The sequence below is a fragment of the Pseudophryne corroboree genome, chromosome 4, assembly GCF_028390025.1.
Source record: "Pseudophryne corroboree isolate aPseCor3 chromosome 4, aPseCor3.hap2, whole genome shotgun sequence".
NCBI classification, from domain to species: Eukaryota; Metazoa; Chordata; class Amphibia; order Anura; family Myobatrachidae; genus Pseudophryne; species Pseudophryne corroboree.
This window is the reverse complement of record NC_086447.1, coordinates 865,599,967-865,624,508: the sequence shown is the minus strand read 5'-3', so window position 1 is coordinate 865,624,508 and position 24,542 is coordinate 865,599,967. Positions and strand designations below refer to the sequence as shown.

Genomic DNA, 24,542 nt, shown 5'->3' with positions numbered 1-24,542 from the left:
CCCTTCCCCAGCTTCTTGCATTCAACTTTTACTCCAGCCTCAAGCCCCAGTCTGGAACACAAAAATAAATATATTATATTTTGTTTTCTTAAATGAGTCACTATCGGTTATAGGAACTGATGAGCTCCAAGACATATTTGTATTTTTTATATTGTATCATTTAAATTAAAATAACTTTATTTCACACCTAAACTACTGTAGTGGACAATTCTCCTTTTCTTGTGTGAATCCATCAGACAGAGAATGTTCTGGTCATACTGTGTACTATTTATCCACATTTAAGGTGTTTATGCAAAGTCACATTTATATATACTAAAGTCAGCGTCGGAGGTTATTTTGCATTTTATAACGTCTGAAAACAATATATAGCAAGGAAAGCAAAAAAAAAAAAAAAAATGATTGTGAACCTTCCATACTTAATACATTGGATTATTTACTGCAGTGATTATTTGATCACTATAAAATATTGATGCTGGGCTACAGGGAGCCTAAGGATTCACAGCAGGCTACAGTGTAATATTATTGCCACTGCTTATAAGAAACTAATGTGACATACATACAACATGAGTGACTATCCGGAATCCCAACTGAGAACATGCAAGCCATCACTTTACTTTCATAGTGGTGGTAATGTAAGGCCAGGGGCATTATGGGTATTGGAATAATGATGAAAGTGGCCTCATATAGGCAGAACCATCACAAAAGTATGTAGGGTAAAATAATTTTCTCGAACGTCCTAGTGGATGCTGGGGACTCCGTAAGGACCATGGGGAATAGACGGGCTCCGCAGGAGACTGGGCACTCTAAAGAAAGATTCAGTACTATCTGGTGTGCACTGGCTCCTCCCTCTATGCCCCTCCTCCAGACCTCAGTTAGAATCTGTGCCCGGCCAGAGCTGGGTGCTCCTAGTGGGCTCTCCTGAGCTTGCTAGAAAAGAAAGTATTTTGTCAGGTTTTTTATTTTCAGTGAGATCTGCTGGCAACAGACTCACTGCTACGTGGGACTGAGGGGAGAGAAGCGAACCTACTCACGGCAGCTAGGTAGCGCTTCTTAGGCTACTGGACACCATTAGCTCCAGAGGGATCGAACACAGGTACCTAACCTTGATCGTCCGTTCCCGGAGCCGTGCCGCCGTCCCCCTCGCAGAGCCAGAAGTACAGAAGCAGCAGAAGCATGAAGACATCGAAATCGGCGGCTGAAGACTCCTGTCTTCACTTAAGGTATCGCACAGCACTGCAGCTGTGCGCCATTGCTCCCACAGCACACTGCACACTCCGGTCACTGCAGGGCGCAGGGGGAGGGGGGCGCCCTGGGCAGCAATTAATTACCTTTTTGGCAAAAATAGACATATATTCAGTCTGGGACTGTATATATGCCCGAGCCCCCGCCATTTTTTACACATTAAAGCGGGACAGAAGCCCGCCGCTGAGGGGGCGGGGCCTTCTTCCTCAGCACACCAGCGCCATTTTCTCTTCACAGCTACGCTGGAAGGACGCTCCCCAGGCTCTCCCCTGCAGTATACAGGTGCAATAAAGGATAAAAAAGAGAGGGGGGGCACATAAATTTAGGCGCAGAGATATATTTAACAGCAGCTACGGGGTAAACACTAAGGTACAGTGTAATCCCTGGGTTATATAGCGCTGGGGTGTGTGCTGGCATACTCTCTCTCTGTCTCCCCAAAAGCCTTTGTGGGGTCCTGTCCTCAGTCAGAGCATTCCCTGTGTGTGTGCTGTGTGTCGGTACGCCTGTGTCGACATGTTTGATGAGGAAGGATACATGGAGGCAGAACAAGTGCAGCTGAGTGTGGTGTCGCCGCCGACGGTGCCGACACCTGATTGGATGGATATGTGGAAGGTGTTAAATGATAATGTAAACTCCTTGCATAACAGATTGGATAAAACTGTAGCCTTGGGACAGTCAGGGTCTCAACCCATGCCTGATCCTACAGCGCAGAGGCCCTCAGGGTCTCAAAAGCGCACACTATCCCAGATAGTTGACACAGATGTCGACACGGAATCTGACTCCAGTGTCGATGACGATGAGGCAAAGTTGCAGCCTAAAATGACTAAAGCCATCCGCTACGTGATTGTAGCAATGAAGGATGTATTACACATTTCTGAGGAAAATCCTGTCCCTGACAAGAGGATTTATATGTATGGGGAGAAAAAGCATGAAGTGACTTTTCCCCCTTCACATGAATTAAATGAATTATGTGAAAAATCGTGGGATTCCCCTGACAGGAAGGTGATAATTTCCAAGAGATTACTTATGGCGTATCCTTTCCCGCCAACGGACAGGTTACGCTGGGAATCCTCCCCTAGGGTAGACAAGGCGTTGACACGCTTGTCTAAGAAGGTGGCCCTGCCGTCTCAGGATACGGCCGCCCTAAAGGATCCTGCGGATAGAAAGCAGGAAGCTATCCTGAAGTCTGTTTATACACATTCTGGCACACTGCTGAGGCCAGCAATTGCTTCGGCCTGGATGTGTAGTGCGGTAGCTGCATGGACGGATACTCTGTCTGAGGAGATAGATACCCTGGACAGGGACACTGTTCTACTGACCCTGGCACATATCAAGGACGCGGTCCTATATATGCGGGATGCCCAGAGGGACATTTGCCTGCTGGGCTCTAGAGTAAACGCAATGTCCATTTCTGCCAGAAGGGTCTTATGGACTCGGCAATGGACAGGGGATACCGACTCTAAAAAACACATGGAGGTTTTACCTTATAAGGGTGAGGAATTGTTTGGGGATGGTCTCTCGGACCTAGTTTCCACAGCTACGGCTGGGAAGTCAAATTTCTTGCCTTATGTCCCTCCACAGCCTAAGAAAGCACCGTATTACCAAATGCAATCCTTTCGTTCTCAGAAGAGCAAGAAGGTCAGAGGTGCGTCCTTTCTTGCCAGATGCAGGGGTGAGGAAAAAAGCTGCACCATGCAGCTAGTTCCCAGGAACAAAAGTCTTCCCCAGCTTCCACTTAATCCACCGCATGACGCTGGGGCTCCACAGGCGGAGCCAGGAGCCGTGGGGGCGCGTCTCTGACATTTCAGCCACCAGTGGGTTCGCTCACAGGTGGATCCTTGGGCTATACAAATTGTGTCTCAGGGATACAAGCTGGAATTCGAGGTGACGCCCCCTCACCGTTACCTAAAATCGGCCTTACCAACTTCCCCCATGGAAAGGGAGATAGTGTTGGCGGCAATTCACAAACCATTTATCCGCCTCATCAGGAGTACTTCAGGTTTGTGGTACCGGACTGTCATTACCAATTCCAGACGTTGCCGTTTGGCCTGTCCACGGCACCAAGAGTTTTTACCAAGGTGATGGCGGAAATGATGGTGCTCCTTCGGAAGCAAGGGGTTACAATTATCCCATACTTGGACGATCTCCTCATAAAGGCGAGGTCCAGGGAGCAGTTGCTGATCAGCGTAGCACACTCTCAGGAAGTGTTGCGTCAGCACGGCTGGATTCTGAACATTCCAAAGTCGCAGCTGATTCCTGCGACGCGTCTGCCCTTCCTGGGCATGATTCTGGACACAGACCAGAAGAAGGTGTTTCTCCCGGAGGAGAAGGCTCAGGAGCTCGTGACTCTGGTCAGAGACCTCCTAAAGCCAAAACAGGTGTCGGTGCATCACTGCACACGAGTCCTGGGAAAGATGGTGGCGTCATACGAAGCCATTCCCTTCGGCAGGTTCCATGCGAGGATCTTTCAGTGGGATCTGCTGGACAAGTGGCCCGGATCGCATCTTCAGATGCATCGGATGATCACCCTGTCCCCCAGGGCCAGGGTGTCTCTTCTGTGGTGGCTACAAGGTGCTCACCTCCTCGTGGGCCGCAGATTCGGCATACAGGACTGGGTCCTGGTGACCACGGATGCAAGCCTCCGAGGGTGGGGGGCAGTCAGTCAAGGAAGAAACTTCCAAGGGCTGTGGTCAAGTCAGGAGACTTGTCTGCACATAAATATCCTGGAGCTACGGGCCATATACAACGCCCTGAGTCAAGCGGAGCCTCTGCTTCGAGACCAACCAGTGCTGATTCAGTCAGACATCACGGCAGTCGCTCATGTAAACCGCCAGGGCGGCACAAGAAGCAGGGTGGCAATGGCGGAAGCCACCAGGATTCTTCGTTGGGCAGAGAATCACGTGCAAGCACTGTCAGCAGTGTTCATTCCGGGAGTGGACAACTGGGAAGCAGACTTCCTCAACAGACACGACCTCCACCCGGGAAAGTGGGGACTTCATCAAGAAGTCTTCACGCAGATTGTAAATCGATGGGAACTGCCACAGGTGGACATGATGGCGTCCCGCCTCAACAAAAAATTAAAGAGGTATTGCGCCAGGTCAAGAGACCCTCAGGCGATAGCTGTGGACGCACTGGTGACACCGTGGGTATTCCAGTCGGTCTATGTGTTTCCTCCTCTTCCTCTCATACCCAGGGTACTGAGAATCGTAAGAAAAAGAGGAGTGAGAACAATACTCATTGTTCCGGATTGGCCAAGAAGGACTTGGTACCCGGAACTGCAAGAAATGCTCACAGAGGACCCATGGCCTCTGCCTCTCAGACAGGACCTGTTGCAACAGGGGCCCTGTCTGTTCCAAGACTTACCGCGGCTGCGTTTGACAGCATGGCGGTTGAACGCCGGATCCTAGCAGAAAAGGGCATTCCAGATGCAGTTATTCCTACGCTGATAAAGGCTAGGAAGGACGTGACAGCAAAACATTATCACCGTATATGGCGAAAATATGTTGCTTGGTGTGAGGCCAGGAAGGCCCCTACAGAGGAATTCCAGCTGGGTCGATTCCTGCACTTCCTACAGTCAGGTGTGACTATGGGCCTAAAATTAGGGTCCATAAAGGTCCAGATTTCGGCCCTATCCATTTTCTTTCAAAAAGAACTGGCTTCGCTGCCTGAGGTTCAGACGTTTGTTAAGGGAGTGCTGCATATTCAGCCTCCTTTTGTGCCACCAGTGGCACCTTGGGATCTTAACGTGGTCTTGGGTTTCCTGAAATCCCACTGGTTTGAGCCACTTAAGACAGTGGAGCTAAAGTATCTCACGTGGAAAGTGGTCATGCTGTTGGCCTTGGCTTCAGCTAGGCGTGTGTCAGAATTGGCGGCTTTGTCATGTAAAAGCCCCTATCTGGTTTTCCATATGGATAGGGCAGAATTGCGGACTCGTCCGCAGTTTCTGCCAAAGGTGGTGTCATCTTTTCATTTGAACCAACCCATTGGGGTGTCTGCGGCTACTCGTGACTTGGAGGATTCCAAGTTGCTTGATGTAGTCAGGGCTTTGAAGATCTATGTTGCCAGGACGGCTGGAGTCAGGAAAACTGACTCGCTGTTTATCCTGTATGCATCCAACAAGCTGGGTGCTCCTGCTTCAAAGCTAACCATTGCTCGCTGGATCTGTAACACGATTCAGCAGGCTCATTCTGCGGCTGGATTGCCGCATCCAAAATCAGTGAAAGCCCATTCCACAAGGAAGGTGGGCTCTTCTTGGGCGGCTGCCCGAGGGGTCTCGGCATTACAGCTTTGCCGAGCTGCTACTTGGTCGGGTTCAAACACATTTGCAAAATTCTACAAGTTTGATACCCTGGCTGAGGAGGACCTGGTGTTTGCCCATTCGGTGCTGCAGAGTCATCCGCACTCTCCCGCCCGTTTGGGAGCTTTGGTATAATCCCCATGGTCCTTACGGAGTCCCCAGCATCCACTAGGACGTTAGAGAAAATAAGAATTTACTCACCGGTAATTCTATTTCTCGTAGTCCGTAGTGGATGCTGGGCGTCCGTCCCAAGTGCGGACTTTCTGCAATACGTGTATATAGTTATTGCTTAACAAAGGGTTATGGTTATGTAGCATCGGTTGAGTGATGCTCAGTTGTTGTTCATACTGTTAACTGGGTAAGTTTATCACAAGTTGTACAGTGTGATTGGTGTGGCTGGTATGAGTCTTACCCTGGATTCCAAAATCCTTTCCTTGTAATGTCAGCTCTTCCGGGCACAGTTTCCTTAACTGAGGTCTTGAGGAGGGGCATAGAGGGAGGAGCCAGTGCACACCAGATAGTACTGAATCTTTCTTTAGAGTGCCCAGTCTCCTGCAGAGCCCGTCTATTCCCCATGGTCCTTACGGAGTCCCCAGCATCCACTACGGACTACGAGAAATAGAATTACCGGTGAGTAAATTCTTATTTTTTCCTAGCAGTATAAAAAAAAATATATACAATGTGTCTGCCTACGTGTTCCACAAACTTACAGCATGCAATACAGTGAACTTCCTAATGACCCATATACAATACAGAAAGCATCCTGGAAAATACCAGGATTATAGGTACTTTATTGGCTGTATGAAACCCTTAAGCTCCCCAAAGTAGACTTTCTGCCTAATAAAATATTTTTGAGTGGCTGCTAGTTATTCTTTAATCTCCAGTGCATCATCACAGCCCACCCTGTGCAATTTTGGGAGTTGGTCACTTCACCAAGTTTCATCATCATTGGAGGCTGATCTTCTGGGTATCCGGTGTCTAGGTCGACAGGGACTCTAGGTCGACAGGTACTCTAGGTCGACATGACAAAAGGTTGACATGAGTTTTTCAAAAATTTTCCTATTTTTTTAACTTTTTTATACTTTATGTCCCACGTGGACTACAATTGGGAACGGTAACCTGTGCCGAGCGCAGCGGTAGTTGAGCGAGGCACCTTGCCTGCAGCATGGCGAATGAAGCGAGCCATGCGATGGGACACGATGCACTAATTGGGGTTCCCGGTAACTTTGCGAAGAAAACGACACCCAAAAAAGTGAAGGGAAAAAAAACTCATGTCGACCTTATGGCATGTCGACCTAGTACACGTTGACCTAGAGTCCCTGTCGACCTAGAACCCATGTCAACCTACTTACTGTCGACCAATAGTGGTCGACCTAGACACTGTCGGCCTAACTCTTGTGGACAGTCCATACCACACCCGAACTTCTGTACTCAGTCGGAGATTCAGAGAGAGCAGGAAAGTATTGGATGGAGGGACAGAGGTAGTTTAGTAAAACGTCCGTTTCTGGATGTCCCCAAAAGTTTTTATTCTCAGTGTTTTCTATTGAAGAGTTGTGATCCTCCAATATTGCACTTTTGTCGCTGAAAAGTTTTGATTTCTATGGCCAAAAGGGGAACGGAGCTCTGTGATTTGAAGCACTGTCTAGGTGTAAATCAGGTCACGGCCTATCTACAGTGGATCAGGCGCATGACCTAAAACGTCCTCATTTCCAAATTGACACTGGATTGGCAAACCTGTGCTGTTTGCCAGGGATCACAGAGAGGCGGCATGACAGCGTGCCAGTCATACACATATGGTATCAGCGTTGATTCCATTTCATTAATTTTTTTATTTTATTTATTTTTACGGCCCTGCGTGACGCTAGAGCAGTGACAATTGCAAAATAAATGAGCTATTTATTGTACTTCCCCCCCCCCCCCCCCCCTCTTTTATTGTGTAGCTGAACTCTTTATGGAACAACAGCATATGAAGGAAGCCGGCTTTTGTATTCAGGAGGCAGCCAGCCTTTTCCCCACATCACATACTGTGCTGTACATGCGTGGGAAGCTCGCTGAGATGAAAGGCTGTTTGGAGGAGGCAAAGCAGTTATACAATGAAGCACTAACAGTCAATCCAGATGGAGTGAAAATTATGCACAGCCTGGTAAGTTTGTGGGTTCTTAGCCTCACTCACTGTGTAAGTGTTTTCAGACTGCAGCTGTGGGTTCCATTGTTGCGTTGATTGTGTGGCAATATTAAGTCATTATTTTTAGAACAAGTAGTCGCTGTTTTGCTTATAAATTGTTTCGCATTTAGCGGCTGTACTGTACATAAAAAAAAGTTAATTCCTTCTGTAAGCGATTACCACATAACGCGGTTATGCCGCTAGTCTTTGAAGTGGACCCCGTGCCCACACCTACTTGAGGCCGTCCTTTCATGGACTGAACCAATATACATGCAGGTGCAGCCGCTGAATTCATAATGGTTTGATAGAAATATTTACCTATCGGTCTGGGAAGTATATTGGTACATCTCACAAAATGGCCACTTCTCCTGTGCTTATGTGATGCTACCCTTTATACAAGTATATACATACAATTGTACACAGCATCTGGGCGTCCTTCCTTCAAGGATGCAAACAGGTTAAAAAAAATGACTGTAATCAGCCTTGAAAAAAAGGATGTTCAGACGTCTTGAAATGTCAGCCTGCGGCTGGGATAGGTGTCTCTCATGTCTGTGGAGATGTTATTTGGCATGTTACCTGTGGTAACAACAAGCTGGATTCTGCACTTGCTTGGTTAAATGATGTGATGTGGTGATTTTGTTTTGTGTGTTTCTACTACAACAGGAACTGCAAACACTGGTTATTGTGTGAAACAATACAGTGTTGCAACCTGAGTGCAGTGTTATATTTCTGTTCAAAATCCTGAACAAGTGCCGCGTGTGTTATTGTACACAACTAATCTATGTTTGTGTTTATATATTACGAAGGCACCGGGGTATTTGAACTACTTAAGAAAATGTATTTCAGAGGTGTGTGTGTGTGTGTGTGTGTGTGTGTGTGTGTGTGTGTGTGTGTGTGTGTGTGTGTAAGAAATTTAGAAAGCAGGGCTAGCAATACATGAAAAGTGCATGAAGAACAGAACTTCTGTTTATATGGCGCCATTCTCACTTGAAGTATGCTTTTTTAATTGCGACATTTCACGGGGCCTATTTATTATAATGTGGCCAATTCAACAGTAGTCAGACCAAAGCAGAAAAGTGAAATGATCGCTTACCTGATCACTCTGGGTCCGGACCGAGCTGAGATAATGCCCCTACTGTGCCATTGAGCCATGCCTATGCAAATACCGTATAACGGAGAAGGAATCGGCTGCGGTAACCTCTCGGCAAATGGCTCTGAAACTGAAAAACGCGTCAGCACAGTGAGAGTAGCCATGCAACTTCATTGTTTAGTATTATAAATTGCCCTTCATACCTCTGATGCATTGGCACCCGCTTTTTACTCATTCCATTTACCGGACTCCTGGTTAAGGTAAACCAGAAACATGTTTACTTTAAAGTGATCAAAATTTCCATGTGGTTCGACGTGTTTTTAAAAGCACTAAAGTATAACTGCCACCAAATCCCATGCTGCCATTCTGTGGGTGTAACCTATCGTCATGTGCATGCTGCCTATATTCTATAATAAAGACCAGAGACATCGCTGCATCCGTGCCTATGGAATTTATAGGCTCAGTTAGTAGTGACTTTTCCATTAGGCATATGAGGCACATGTCTAGGGGAGGCACTTCTTGGGGGGTGGCACTTGGGCTCATGTTTCATTACTGTCAGTCTGAAATTACCAGTAACTACAAAATATATCCACTCTAATGTAAAGTACACCATCAGCTGCTGAGCTTGAATGGGTAGGACACGAGCAGACTGCCTCATAAGCTATCCTGCTTAGTAAATAAATGTATGTAAACATAATAATAAAAAAAAATGCCATAACTCATGGCTTGTTTTATTATTAGTCTATATTATACTAAACTACCAATCGCCAAAATGAGGGCTTATATTCCAAAAATTAAAATAATAAAATCGGATGGCAGGGGTAGCCAATACTAATATTTAGGGGTATACTAACCTCTAAATATGCCCCAGGGCTCAGGGCCTGTTCAGCTTCTACAGATAAAACTGACTGAGGTACTAATTAAGTCACCTGTGCTTAAGCATGGATATTTTTAAAACCTGGACTGTAAAGGTTCCTTGTAGACTGGGGGCCGGATTCAGCAATGTAAGTGGTCACCGATGGTTTACGTTTATCTCCAATGTTTTCTGCGTATGCCCAATATCTGTAGTGTGCATGTGCAGAACTCTTTCTGTGCCCCCTAAGCCACAGCATGATTCAAATGCTGCGGCTGTTTGGGGGTGGGGAAGGGCCAGCTTTCCAGAAAATGGGGGCGTGTCTGTCCTGCTTTCTGCCGAGGCCAGTGACTTCACCTTTCAAGTGACTTCACTGGCCGAGTACTCAGCTGACCAATGCTCATGCAGGGGGATCCGATGCTGTGACTTAGGACACAGCAGCGGATCACAGAGTCCTGGCAGGAGGCCTCTATTTACACACAGCCTCCAGCTGAATTAGCATATTATAGCACAGCATCTGCGTACAAAGGGCCTAATTCAGACCTGATCGCAGCGGCAAAATCTTTCTCTAGTGGGCAAAGCCATGTTGCACTGCAGGGGAGGCAGATATAACATGTGCAGAGAGAGTTAGATTTGGGTGGGGTGTGTTCAAACTGAAATCTAAATTGCAGTGTAAAAATAAAGCAGCCAGTATTTACCCTGCACAGAAACAATATAACCCTCCCAAATCTAAATTTCTCTTTTTTGGTTTACTATGCTTTATGGGTTGTTGTTGTTGTTGTTGTTTTTTTTTTTTTTACAAACGCAGCGGAGAAGATTACCCAAACCACTATAATGCCTTGGGCCCCATGATGTCTTCATAGGCTGCAGTTTTATGCTGATTTTCTTCCCGGTGTGTAAGCGATTGGGGCACTTTAAGAATTTCACTTCTTTTTTTCTATAGCTTGTATAAGGCTGGATGCAGTCGGTGTGTTCCATTATACCACCAGCGCTTAGCTTGATGTCTTGAAACCTGGTGGTATAATAGGCTCGGAAGAATTGTAAGACATTGACATTACAGGAAGTGACAGGGATTGTCACCGTTATTATCTCCTCTGCAGCACGGCCGTGGTGACATAACACTTTCTTCTCCTAAACTCACATGTCATTTGATTTCCTTGTGTGTCAGACTTTGCAGCAGTAACCAGCGGCTGCATTAACACAGCGAGTCTGAATTGAGAGCAGCATCACAGACTGTACCGCAGGCAGGGCTGGGTGTTAGCTTTCCTGCAATATATCTGCTTGTGAGATCAGGTTCCTCTGCAAGCGGCTATTCCTGCCTGGTATCATCGCAACACGATAGCCGTATGAATTCTATTTAAGCTCTCTGCCGCTAAACTTTGTTACAATATTTGGTTTCCTTCTGTTTTTTAAGAGTTGAAGTGTGGCCTACGGTTTCTCTTAATTTGCTTTCTTCATAATTGTGTAAGCGATAGCCGTTGAAATGATCAAACATTTATGTGGGAGAGAATTTCAAATCATAGGAGACACTAGAACCCTCGCCATAAGGTTACTAATCATTAATCAGAAAACAAGTCAACCATCAGGTGCCTTCAATTGTATCAGACAATTAATGTTACGGAATACAGTGTGTTATGGAAACCGGCTTTAATACCTTTTGTGTCTCCGAGTCATTTTGGTGTTGGATAACCACTTCTGCCTATTAAACTTTCTGTGTCCATAACGATCACCAGCATTGTTAAAGGGCAAACGTGTTTTAATATCCCGAGAATATGACACCAGCTCGCGGAGGGGGGCATTGTTGCAGACGGGAGGCGTCCTGGGCTTCAGTAAGATAACCTTTGCCGGAGTGTGAAGCAGATTATATTTGTCGACTTCCAGGAATCCATTAAGTGTGTCACTCTACATTATACCATGGGCAGGTTTCTCTGACCTTACCAACCTGTTGTAAGTGATGATCTCATTTGCAAAGATAATGTGCTTAAATTAATATGCAAGGTGTACAGCATCACACGGATTGCTCTAACATATAAAAAGCTTAATAGGCTTTCGTTATCCCCTCCTTTAAAAACAACGAATTGTCAAAGCAATGATCTTAAAACCTTACGGAGGGGAATTGTGTGACTTAGGCAGGGGGTATTTATCAAAGCTCGTAGGAGATAAGAGATAAAATTGTGAGAGATAACGTATCAGCCAATCAGCTTCTGCCTTCTATTTTGCAGGCTGTGTTTGAAAAATAGCAGTTAGGAGCTGAATGGTTGGTACTTTATCTCTCACAATTTTATCTCTCCATAAGCTTTGATAAATACCCCACTCAGTAGTTTTTTAGCATAAAGGAAGCACAGATTATTCAACATCTGGTTCCAAAAAAGTGTTTTGTAGAATACAGAAGTTCCACCCAAATGGTGTTTCCCACTTACAGCGTGTGTGTGTGTGTGTGTGTGTGTGTGTGTGTGTGTGTGTGTGTGTGTGTGTGTGTGTGTGTGTGTGTGTGTGTGTGTGTGTAGAGATGCTATGGAGATGCCACCCAGTAGACCTCTTTCCTTACATTACCACAGAAACACCTTCCCTTGCTTCTCCATCAGGAGTGTATGTTCAGAACGGCCCCTGATCCACTTTAGGGTACACCTCAATGAGAGGTGTTTCAAATGGGATGCGTTTGGGATGTCGGAATCCTGACACCACTCATGAAAATGGTGCTGGAACACCGACAGACAACTTCCCAAGGGTGGGTATCGGGGTTAGGGCCCTGGGGAGGGGGTGGGTTAAGGTATGGCACTAAGGGTGTTAAGGGCACCATACACTACAACGATATGTATGAGGCTGAAGTCGGATGTAATTTCCCTTGAACTCCCCCGGGACCTTCCCGGGAGTGATTCCATATGATTTGGTACTTTTGTGCTATTTAGCATAAGATATATTGCATGCGATTGATGAAGCCGCTATACATCGCATGCAATATATCGTACGGCATACAGTATTACCATGAGATATATCTGATGAGCTTTATAGAGGGCTATGGGGGCTGGGAGTGTCCTGAGAATGTCAGTCACACTTCCCTGTGATACATCGCATGCGATATATCACATGCACAAAAAACACACTTTTTTCATCCGATTCCGATATATCATTAGTGCAGCACCAACGACCTAGGGGATCCTATCCGACAGCCACGGGGACGCGCATCAGATTGGATACGATGTAAAACACATACGATTGTACACAATTTCATACAATATATCAGACTGATATATTGGAATTGTATGAAATCGTGTAAAATCATACTAGTGTATGGGGCCTTTAGGGTTAGGCACTAGGGGGGTGGTTAGCCATAGCTAGCCCCCCCCCCTCCCCAAGGGTTAGTTGTAGCTGCTACCCCCGAACGGTTAGCCATAGCCACTACCTCCCGGAGGGTTAGGGTAGGGGATGGGAGAGGGGTAAAACACTTACCTCGTCTGGGGTCAGGATCGTCAGTGTCGGGGTGCCGCTGTTGGTCATGTGACCACCGAAATCCCGACCGCCAGGATAACGTACCCAACCTGTTTCAACTGTTACCTTTTAAGCACCAGTGGGGCTCACAAAATGGTGACTCCGGCATCTTCTCAGGCAGTAACTGCAGGAATAGGTTTTAGAAGAGAAAAGGAATTTAATGCAGAAATGTCATTTTGGGGAAGGTGCTTCTTCAGTCTGTCTACACAGTGGGCCTGATTCAGAGACGGGCGCAAACGCTGTCACAGCAGCAATCCTGTACGTAGCAGCTGTGCGAAAACTATGCAAATGTCGCAGCTGCTGGGATTTGTATTGTGACTCCCACTGGAGGCCTCTGAGATCTGCCGCATCTGACCGAAGATGGAAACATCGGATGCACTTCTGGGTAACCCTGTGGTCACATAGCATGGCCGCCGGAAACAAGACGCCGGAGCCATTGTATCTATGTATAGGGTAGGAGACGCAAGCAGCGACACTCCCCCCTAAATAGTTGCAACACGTCTGCATTTCAGTTGCCACTCCCCCGTCATCTTCCACGAACACCCCCTGTCTTACTATCCGAAGAAATCCTCAGTGCAACTGCGATGGAAAGTCCTTTGCGGCATATGCTTATTGCGACTTTGCATGCGCTGTGGCAAGGAACTGCTCCACAGCGTACATCTATATTGCGTCCACCTCTGCATCACGCCCACTCTGCAATCCAGTCATTACTTGAGCTACACACAAACAAATTAGACAGATCAACTTGTTCAGTAGCAGAGGCAAACACATGGACGACAATGGAACACACGCCATGAGATGCACATAGGCAGCCAGATGAAGTTGTTGGGCAAGAGCACTTTGTTTTTGGCCTGCTCAAAATAATGGGGTCATTCCGAGTTGAACGCTCGCTAGCAGTTTTTAGCAGCCGCGCAAACGCATTGCCGCCGCCCACTCTTGTGCAGCAGAGCGCCTGCAAAATCTTTTCGTGCAAAACAAGACCATCCCTGTAGTTACTCTTCGTGTGCTTTGATTCTAACGACGGAGGGACGGCTTTTGACGTCACACACCCGCTCAGCGAACGCCCAGCCACGCCTACCTTTTTTCTGCCGTGGCTGCGTTTTTCTAAGCACTCCCTGAAAACAGTCAGTTGACACCCAGAAACATCCTCTTTCTGTCAATCTCCTTGCGGCTGGCTGTGCGATTGGAATCGTCGCTAGAACCAGTGCAAAACCACAATGGACTTTGTACCCGTACAACGCACGTGCGCATTGCGGTGCATACGCATGCGCAGATTACCCGTTTTTTTCACTGATCGCTACACAGCGAACAACGGCAGCTAGCGATCAACTCGGAATGACCCCCCATGTTCAATTTGATTATTTTAGATGGTCATAAACATCCAAATTATGTATAAAATCTCAATGTGTGTAGATACTATTATGGAGTTGCAGTTACCACGTCAACATTTAAATTTCATAATGTTGGCACCATAATTTGACTGTTATTATTGTTGAAATATCAACATGGAATATTTCAACATTAATGTTGACATCTGAAATGTTGCCTGCAAATTGGCCACACTGGGAGAGGCTTGGGTGGGATTAGCGTTAGGTATAAGGCTTATACTGATACCGCCAGACCAAAAGACACTATTGCACCGCCGGAGCTGGAACAACATTCTAATCATGTCGACATGTCATCAGTGTCGACTCGATGAATGCCAACATTTTCTATGTTAATGTGCTAAACATGTCGACAATATGGCCATGCTGACATGAGGGTTGTTGACAACACATACAAAACCCACTATTAAAGCTCTTATATTATGTTCAAATAAAAACATTCCAGAACCTGCCAGTATCGCATGGGATGTGCCTAGAAGACATTTTAGTATGTCGGTGCATTTAAGGCTTACGGAGCAAGTAAAGCTACTATTCAACATAAATATGTATCAAAGGCTATTTATTACAGGATGTAGTTGCCACCCTGACGTACGGGAGGCCGGCGCCTGAGTCCCGACGGCTGTCAGAATGCCAACGCCAGAATCCCAACAGCCGACATCCTGAACATAAGTATAGTATAAGTGGGAGGTTAGGGCTGGGCAGCGGGGTGAGGGGGGTGGGGAGGAGGCGGGGAGTTAGGGTTAAGGGGTTGGGATCCTGGTCGTCGGAACGCCAGCGCCGGTCTTCTGACCACTGGCATTGTAAGAGCCAGGAACCTGTACCCAACCCTTTATTAGTGATATACAGGCTCGTACTGGCCTGCCAGGGGACCAGGGGTTTCACCGGTGGGCCTCGATGCTTTTTTTTTCCATGCCCAGTTACGTGGAGGGGCGGGCCCCCGCCGAGCAGTTGTGCTCGTTATCGCCTGAGCCGCCGAGTGAGTAGTGATCAGCTTACCCTGCGGGCTGCGGCTGCAAGCTAGGAGGCTACGAGCTCTCTCTTCTTTTTTGGGGATCTGTTATCAGAGGAACCATGCGGGTGGCAAGGGCACGTCAAGCCACATCATGAGAAACGCAGTAGACCCTCCCGCACTCGGAAACTGCTTAGTCCTCACGGAGCAGGGAGTGCCTGGCGGAGCCGCCCAGCCCCATCTAGCCTACCCTCAGCACAATCCCGGCGCACAGTAACGCAACAGCTGCAGAACCTGATTCTCCGATAAACATATACAGGTGCACTGGTAGCACTAAATAAAGTCCACTCCACAGAATAACAGTCCCGGATTGAAGCACAGGTATACTTGAATACCGCAGCAAGACCCTCCTTAAAAAAAACTCCGGACTCCAGGAGTGAAATCTTTCTAAAAACAAGGATGAGGAGAGAATGCGCTCATAGGGGGTCATTCCAAGTTGTTCGCTCGTTGCCAATTTTCGCAACGGAGCGAATAAGGCAAAAATGCGCATGCGCATGGTTCGCAGTGCACATGCGGTTAGTATTTTAACACAAAACTTAGTAGATTTACTCACGTCCGAACGAAGTATTTTCATCGTTGAAGTGATCGGAGTGTGATTGACAGGAAGTGGGTGTTTCTGGGCGGAAACTGACCGTTTTCTGGGAGTGTGCGGAAAAACGCAGGCGTGTCAGTGAAAAATGCGGGAGTGTCTGGAGAAACGGGGGAGTGGCTGACTGAACGCTGGGCGTATTTGTGACGTCAAACCAGGAACGAAACGGGCTGAGCTGATTGCAGTGTAGGAGTAAGTCTCGAGCTACTCAGAAACTGCCAAGAAATTTCTATTCGCAATTCTGCTAATCTTTCGTTCGCAATTCTGCTATGCTAAGATACACTCCCAGAGGGCGGCGGCTTAGCGTGTGCAATGCTGCTCAAAGCAGCTAGCGAGCGAACAACTCAGAATCACCCCCATAGTGCAAATCAGTATTTTAATGAATAAAAGTATCACAGGATAAGTAAAACACAGATGCTGACAAGACTCGTACCCTGATCACCCACACTGTGTGCTGGTTACCACATGGTGAAATGGTATTCCAAGGGGCTAATGCTGCACCTGCCGTCCGCTGCCGCTGGATTGTCTGGCAGGCGGTTGCAGCATTAGCCTCTTGGAATACCATTTCACCATGTGGTAACCAGCACACAGTGTGGGTGATCAGGGTACGAGTCTTGTCAGCATCTGTGTTTTACTTATCCTGTGATACTTTTATTCATTAAAATACTGATTTGCACTATGAGCGCATTCTCTCCTCATCCTTGTTTTTAGAAAGATATATATATAGGAATTGTGGAGTAGGTGGCACACAAGCAGACTCTTAGGTAGAAATGCAAACGGTCAGTTTAATGTTCCAACATGTATCCCCGAAACATGTTGGAACATTAAACTGACCGTTTGCATTTCTACCTATGAGTCTTCTTGAGTGCCACCTACTCCACAACTCCAATATTGAGGAACAGCCAGTTTTCTCTAGGAGGGCACCGCAACCAACTATATCAGCAAGGGGGAGTGCTGGACTTGTCTCCTGTATATACACACCTTGACAAAGGGGCGGGTAAGCCCCGAAACGTCGGCTTATTTATTCATGTTTTGAATACATTTTTTGCACCTTTACAAAACCCTGAGTGCCGCTGTCTTCTTCATTGGGAAATTGCACATTTATTACCAGAAGGCACCGGGGACACAAGTGTTCATTAGGAGGAGTGCCGGTCCGCAACCAAGAACTATATATATATATATATATATATATATATATATATTGTGAATGCCAAATTGCTTTTTCACAAATATTTAAAATGCCCGCTTTAATATATATTGTAAACGCCTGCACATCTTATTACCATGTGCCATGAATGTACACTATACATAGCAAAACACTGCATCCCATTAGAGAAAAACAATACACCCACACATTATCTGAGTTCCAAAGCTCATTGATGTATATATTTGTTATTAAAAGGATATGGATTCAATATATATTACAATGTACAGTATACCTATAATTACATGATTACAACTCACAAAGTAAACAGTTAATACATACAGTTACAGTTACATGCCAGCATACAATACCATTATCCTTAAGTTATATAAATTTGTCTTTCCATATCACTCTCTCTCTCTCTGTAAAGTAATGCTGGCACTCCATCTTCCCCTGAGACCAAAACAGGAACTAACCTCCTGTGTGGTCAGCAGTGTGTTATCTAGTTTCTGGGGGAGGGGACTCATGATGAGTCACTAGTCTCTTTGTATATGCTAATCAGGTTCAGCCTTGAAGACATCCAAAGGGCTGGCCTGAATTTCCTGTCCACTACCTGTTTGGAATATGTATTATTCTAATAAAAGTGATTTTAGCTTTTATACATTTAATCATAATTATCCGCTGCAATGTCCCACAACTTCACAACAAGCATCAAATGAATCTACACATCAATCTGGTTGCTTCAATAGTAAACATGACCGGTCTATCTGGTTTCGTTCAAATAATACACATACATGACATTACTTCATTACATATACATTTTAAATCATCATGATGTCTGGCGCTTGATATTATTATAGTTATGTACTGTATGAAATAAGTGTCGAATCCATCTCTGTGGCATGTCCGTGTACATGCGTGTGTTGCCATATATTGCTGTGCTCGCTGCGCGTATTTGCAAGTATAGCGACTTATGTGTGTAGTTTGTATGTTCTCTTTATGTAATATTTTTTTGACTTCGACAGTCCACCCTTCGGCAGTAAACAATAACTGCCATCAATTATTAACATAAGAAAAAATATTTCATACAATAATCGGTGACCCAGACACAAGTATGTATGCATTTCGCAAATCAGACACTTGACTATATTTGGGGAAGACAGGGAGGAGGATGAGACATCCTCTATATGCACTCGGCGGTCACGGGACCACTGGTTGGGTGTGGGACAACATTCAACCTATAGAGTATGCTGGGACAGTGCTTTGGCCTATAATGTCTGATTTGCGACGAACATTTCACACATACATGTACCTACGTCTTTGTACACTGATGTTTGGATTCGGTTGAGGTTCTGCTGGGTAGATGAAAAAGACACAAACAAATCGTGACAGTGACATATAAAATTTTCATGATCTACATATTCCTATCATTTTCTGAACATTGTTTCCATTTCTGGAACGTATGCTAGGTCTGTTTAATCATTGAACAAGGGTTATAAGTAGTGTCCTTCCTAAATAATATAAACCTTCGGCGTTCGGTGAGAGCCACTCATAAACCTTTCTTCCACATATATTAATGAGCTCTTTATCTGCAATGTGTGAATAGCCATTGTCTGATTGTTCCTGATTACCTCTGAACTCCATAACTACTAGAACTTTGATTTTTCTCTGACTTTAACAAACTGATCGGCTAATCCTGGGATCCTATAAGGAGATCACTCCTTGCTACAGAACCAGTTCCAGTCCCACACTCGACTCCTCAAAAAAAAAACCTCGCAAAAATAGAATATCCTGAAAGAAAATGTTTGTCAGCGGGAAAGAGAGAAAAGAGAAATAGAACAAAACAACTCTTGTTCATAACAAATCAATTATAATGACTGGTCTTTCTGCAGTCCTTTAGTACGCTCAGGTAGTGTTCAACAGTGCCGCCTCTCAGTCTTCACGGAACAGAGTCTCTAGTGATACGAGGTTCTCTTTGCCTTGCTCTTTGAACACGCAGTTCACTTGGAACACACAGTTCACTTTGCTCTCCACCTTGCTCTTTGAACACACAGTTCACTTGGAACACACAGTTCACTTCGAACACACAGTTACCAAACTACACAAACTCGATGAATGTGAGCAATAAACTACTTTGCAGTGGGACGAGTGGACCCAAGTCTCTCTTTCGGCGACCTTTAGTGCTGTCAACAAAACTTGGTATGGTCCTTCCCACCTGTCTATTAGGCAACCTGAGCGTAAGAACAATCACACAGTCTCTTGGTTCACAATCAAGACAATTAGTATTTGGCATACCAGCAATCAACAGTTTTAAGTTCTTTTGTCAAGTTCTCAAATGCTGGCTCATCTCAATAAGGTACTGTACTGTCACCTCATTGGTGTATTTCTGATCATTGTGCGGATCAATCATGACATGAGGTTGTCTTCCAAAAACAACCAAAAAACACAAATACCAAAACAAAAACAAATTTCGAAGAGGGTGATTCGTTAAGTGAAGATCTGGGAGTGGTTCCGAAGCTACATAATACTAGTGGCAGTATCTATGATCACAATAGTACAATTTCAAGCTTTGCTCCTACTTCTAGGGGTACCATTATCTACACACACATTTCTGCGCAATTTTCCTTTGCGGTAAACACAGCAGCATCCGTGGTGGCAGGAAATGCCTCTACCCAGTTTGAGAAAACATCAGTGCACACCAATACATAACAATAATTCCTAAAGGGTGTTAACTGTACAAAGTCGATTTGTATTTCCTGAAAAGATCGGTCTGCAGGAGGGATATGGGATGGCTCTGTTGGTATTGCTTTACCAATATTCTTCCTCAAGCAAGTAAGACAGGTCATTGCTCTCTTACCTGCAGGAGAATAGAATCCTGGCGCACACCAGTAGGCTCTCATCAGCCTGCACCTACCCTCTTTGCCTAGATGAGTCAGACCGTGTGCCACCTCAGCTAGACTTGGAAGGTATGCTCTGGGGGCTACTGGCTTACCGTGTCCACCTGCCCACAGTCCTGAGGACTCCTGGCCATACCCCTTTGTCCTCCAGACTGCCTTTTCCTGTAGGGAACACAATTTTTTTGTATCTTAATTTATCTATCGTGTGTTTGCAATGTAGAGTACCATGAGCATAACTCAAAAAAAAAAAAAAAAAAGAAACATCTCTAGAGGAGAGAAAGAAGAAGAAAATGAAAAAGAAAATGTCAGGTTTGCCATTCACCAACAGGCATATCAGTGTCTATACAAAATTTCCCTTCACCAGTATTCCCCTTCTCCACCCTTTGTGCATGACAAGGCACACTGCAGTAATACTGGTGTCATCATGCTGTTGATATATACTTGGTTCGGGCAGAACTCTGAAGGACCTAGGCATGTGGAGTTTGAAGTGTACTTGGGTCCATGTATTGTACCACCCTGTGTGAACGCAAAAGATGAAGAGGAAACTGTAGAGAAACAGAATAGAGGTTGGTGACAGATGTTTGTAGAGGTGAAGAAGATTTTATAAAAATTTGACAACTGGATTGGGCACTACGGGGAAGTGATTCTCTACTTGGTCTATACCCCTTAAAAAAATTTCTGTGTGTCTTTTCTCTACTGGGACTATCCCAGCCATCAATCCAGTGTCCTGTCCATCCTAAGTTCATAGGGAACCCGGTATCTGTGAGTTAATTTCCTCTACCTGTGATGGATATGCATCTAGAACAGTAGAATGCGACATTAGTCTTCAAGTTTTGTCAAAGGGTAATGTTGCATTTATTTTGTTCTTCCCATTAGCCGAATCTGTGTTATCTATATGGCTTATGATTCCTTACTATATGTCCCTTGGTCCCGTCTATGTGTTTAATAATGTGGCTTGTGTTTTCTGTCTAGGGGATCTATATTGACTATGTGTCCTACTACTCCTACAATCTCTGGCAAAATGCCCTTCCTTCCTACAAGTGTAACATATTATTGACCATTTGGGATCTGGGGTTTGGACTGATGGGTCTTTCCTGTATGTGCCAGTATACTTACCGCCCTCAACCTCTCCACCTGTTGTTCTCTGCGCCTAGCACTATTCTTGTGATGTTCAATAGCACACTATCTAAGATTAGCTACTGTGACCCCTTTCCAATTTTGCAAGGAAGTCTGCACCCTGACACTCAATGCCTTATTGAACCCGTCCATTTGCACAGAGACAGCCACCTCCCATTTGCCGAATTAGTGTTTACCAGTGGTCTTATCCAGATGGAGAGTTTTCTATTACTGCAAGAGACAAAAACAAAAGAAAAAGTTTAACAAGCTACTAGGTCATGCAAAGTATTTCATTCAATCCTTCTCATCCCGTATTAAGGGTCTGTACATGGTCCAACAAACATTTCCGAGCTCATCTTTACTAGGGGCATTACTAGGAATGAATACTTCTTATATGGTAACTGAAAGAAATACCCTGGGGTTACCTTGCCTCTGTCCGCTTTCCTACTGGCAAATACTAATGTGCGGACAGGTTTTTCTCCATTTCTGACGTTACTCTTGATTTCTCTTACGTCCTAGAGGATGCTGGGGACTCCAAAAGGACCATGGGGTATAGACGGGATCCGCAGGAGCTTGGGCACACTAAAAAGACTTAAGACTGGGTGTGATCTGGCTCCTCCCTCTATGCCCCTCCTCCAGACCCCAGTTAGACTTTGTGCCCAGGAGTGACTGGATGCTCACTAGGGGAGCTCTCCTGAGTTTCTCTAGGAAAATACTTTTTGTTAGGTTTTTTTATTTTCAGGGAGCCCTGCTGGCTACAGGCTCCCTGCAGCGTGGGAGTGAGGGGAGAGAAGCAGACCTACTTCAGTGAGTTTCAAGGCTCTGCTTCTCGGCTACTGGACACCATTAGCTCCAGAGGGTTCGATCACTTGGTGCGCCTAGCTGCTTGTTCCCGGGGCCACGCCGTCACCCCCTCACAGAAGCCAGAAGTCGGGTGAGTATGAGAAGAACAGAAGACTTCAGGACGGCAGAAGACTTCAGTGACGGAAGGTAAAGCACAGCGGTAATGCTGTGCTCCATGCTCCCACACACACATCACCAACGCTTGTCACTGGGTGCAGGGCGCTGGGGGGGCGCCCTGGGGGGCATGTTTCTGAGGTTACTGAGCCGGCAAAAGATCGTAGGTGCCGAGGCACTTTATTACAGACCCCTGCCGGGCATTTTTTGTATGTTTAAATTTGGCGGGCCGAAGCCGCCGGGAAGGGGGCGGAGCTTCTGTCCGCGGCTCACTCGCGCGATTTTCTCCCTACACAGCACCGAGGGAGAGACGCTGCCGGGACCTCCACGTTTTCTGCAAGTATAGGGGGCATCTCCAGTGGGGAGCCGCTGTGGGGTACCAGTTGTGAATTATAAGGCAGCGCTGGGTACACTTAATCTTCTGTGTCCCAATACAGGCGCTGGGGTGTGAGCTGGCATACTCCCTCTGTCTCCTCTTCTGGGCTGAATTGTGGGCCTGTCACCTTGCTGGGACGGTTCTGGGTGTTGTGGGTGTCGGTACTGCATGTCGACATGTCGGAACCTGAATGTTATTCACCAGAGGAGGTTATAGGAGGTGGGGATGCGGGGCTAGAGCTAGCACTGTCGACGCAGCCGACTCCTGATTTACTAGCACTCCTTACTACAATAAATTCCAATGTAGCTTCTTTATCTAAGAGGTTAGATAAGTCGGAGTCACAGATCCAGGTGTGGAAGAAATCTATGGAGGAGGCTTTATCTCAGGTACAGACCCCATCTGGGTCCCATAAGAGGCCTTTTACTCAGGTGGGGGATACGGATACCGACACGGACTCTGATTCCGAGGTCGATTTCACTGAGGCGGCGTTTCATCCACGTTTGGTTAAGAGTATTCAGTACATGATTGTGGCTATAAAGGATGTGTTGCAGATTTCTGATGAACCTGCGGTGCAGGAAACAAGAATTTGCTTATTCAAGGGGAAGAAACCGGAGGTAAAGTTTCCCCCCTCTCATGAAATGAATACTCTTTGTGAAAAGGCTTGGGAATCGCCGGATAAGAAATGGCAGATTCCCAAGAGGATTCTTATGGCGTATCCTTTTCCCTCTGATGACAGGGAAAAATGGGAGACATCTCCAACCGTTGATAAAGCTCTATCCCGTTTGTCTAAGAAGGTGGCGCTTCCGTCTCCTGACACGGCATCTCTCAAGGATCCGGCGGATCGCATGTTGGAGACGTGTCTGAAGTCCATTTTCGCTAATACGGGTGCATTGCTCAGACCTGCTGTGGCGTCGGTATGGGTGAGTAGTGCTATTGCTAAATGGGCGGAGAATTTAGCTAATGACATGGATACTCTTGATAAAGATAATGTCCTTCTAACTCTTGGTTATATTAAGGACGCTGCAGATTACCTGAAGGACGCGGCAAGGGACGTCTGTCTCTTGGGATCAAGGACCAATGCCATGTCGATATCTGCCAGGAGGGCCTTGTGGATCCATCAATGGAATGCTGATGCCGACTCCAAGAGGTCTATGGAAGCTCTACCCTTTAAAGGTACGGTCTTGTTTGGGGACGGCCTGGCGGACCTAGTCTCGACCGCGACTGCGGGTAAGTCCTCTTTTCTTCCTTATGTTCCCACACAACAGAAGAAGGCACCACATCAGCAAATGCAGTCCTTTCGTCACAATAAATACAGGCGTGGAAAGGGTTCGTCTTTCCTCGCCTCAAAGGGTAGAGGACGGGGAAGAAAAATTCCTGCAACCCCAGGTGCACAGGATCAGAAGTCCTCCCCGGCTGCTACCAAGTCCACCGCATGATGCTGGGGCTTCCCTGGGGGAGTCTGGACCGGTGGGGGGCAGTCTTCAGGTATTCAGCCAGGTCTGGATTCAATCAGACATGGATCCTTTGGTGTTAGAAATAGTGTCTCAAGGATACAAACTGGAGTTTCGGGAGATGCCCCCTCACCGGTTCTTCATTTCAGCATTACCAGTGGTTCTTCCGGACAGGGAGGTGGTCCGGGCGGCCATTCAAAAATTGTGTCTACAGAGGGTCATTGTTCCCGTCCCTCCTTCCCAGCGGGGGGAGGGGTTCTACTAGAGCCTCTTTGTGGTACCGAAACCAGACGGTTCGGTCAGACCAATTCTAAATCTAAAATCCCTCAATCCATACTTGAAAGTCTTCAGGTTCAAGATGGAATCCCTTCGAGCGGTGATTGCCAGCCTGGAGGGGGGGGTATTTTATGGCGTCAGTCGACATAAAGGATGCCTACTTACATGTGCCGATATATCCTCCGCATCAGGCTTTCCTCAGGTTTG

The 24,542-nt window shown here is 46.2% G+C and overlaps 1 protein-coding gene and 1 long non-coding RNA gene across 9 annotated transcripts in view; one reads left to right on the top strand and one right to left on the bottom strand.

Moving 5' to 3' along the window:
- TTC7A (tetratricopeptide repeat domain 7A) overlaps positions 1-24,542 on the top strand; it is a 914,714-nt gene that overhangs the window by 750,049 nt on the left and 140,123 nt on the right. For 7 of the 8 annotated variants that reach the window (XM_063918709.1, XM_063918713.1, XM_063918708.1 and 4 more), the window contains one exon: positions 7,480-7,682. The exons of the other annotated variant lie outside the window; for it this stretch is intronic. In XM_063918709.1, the coding sequence (XP_063774779.1) occupies positions 7,480-7,682 (203 nt within the window). The remainder of the gene's footprint in view (positions 1-7,479; positions 7,683-24,542) is intronic. 8 annotated transcript variants of the gene reach the window in all.
- The window catches only part of LOC134910554 (uncharacterized), a 131,031-nt gene that overhangs the window by 3,084 nt on the left and 103,405 nt on the right, over positions 1-24,542 (bottom strand). The window contains exons 2-3 of the long non-coding RNA XR_010176233.1: positions 13,097-13,259; positions 8,797-8,923 (exon numbers count right to left, since the gene is read on the bottom strand). This is a non-coding gene — a long non-coding RNA (uncharacterized LOC134910554). The remainder of the gene's footprint in view (positions 1-8,796; positions 8,924-13,096; positions 13,260-24,542) is intronic.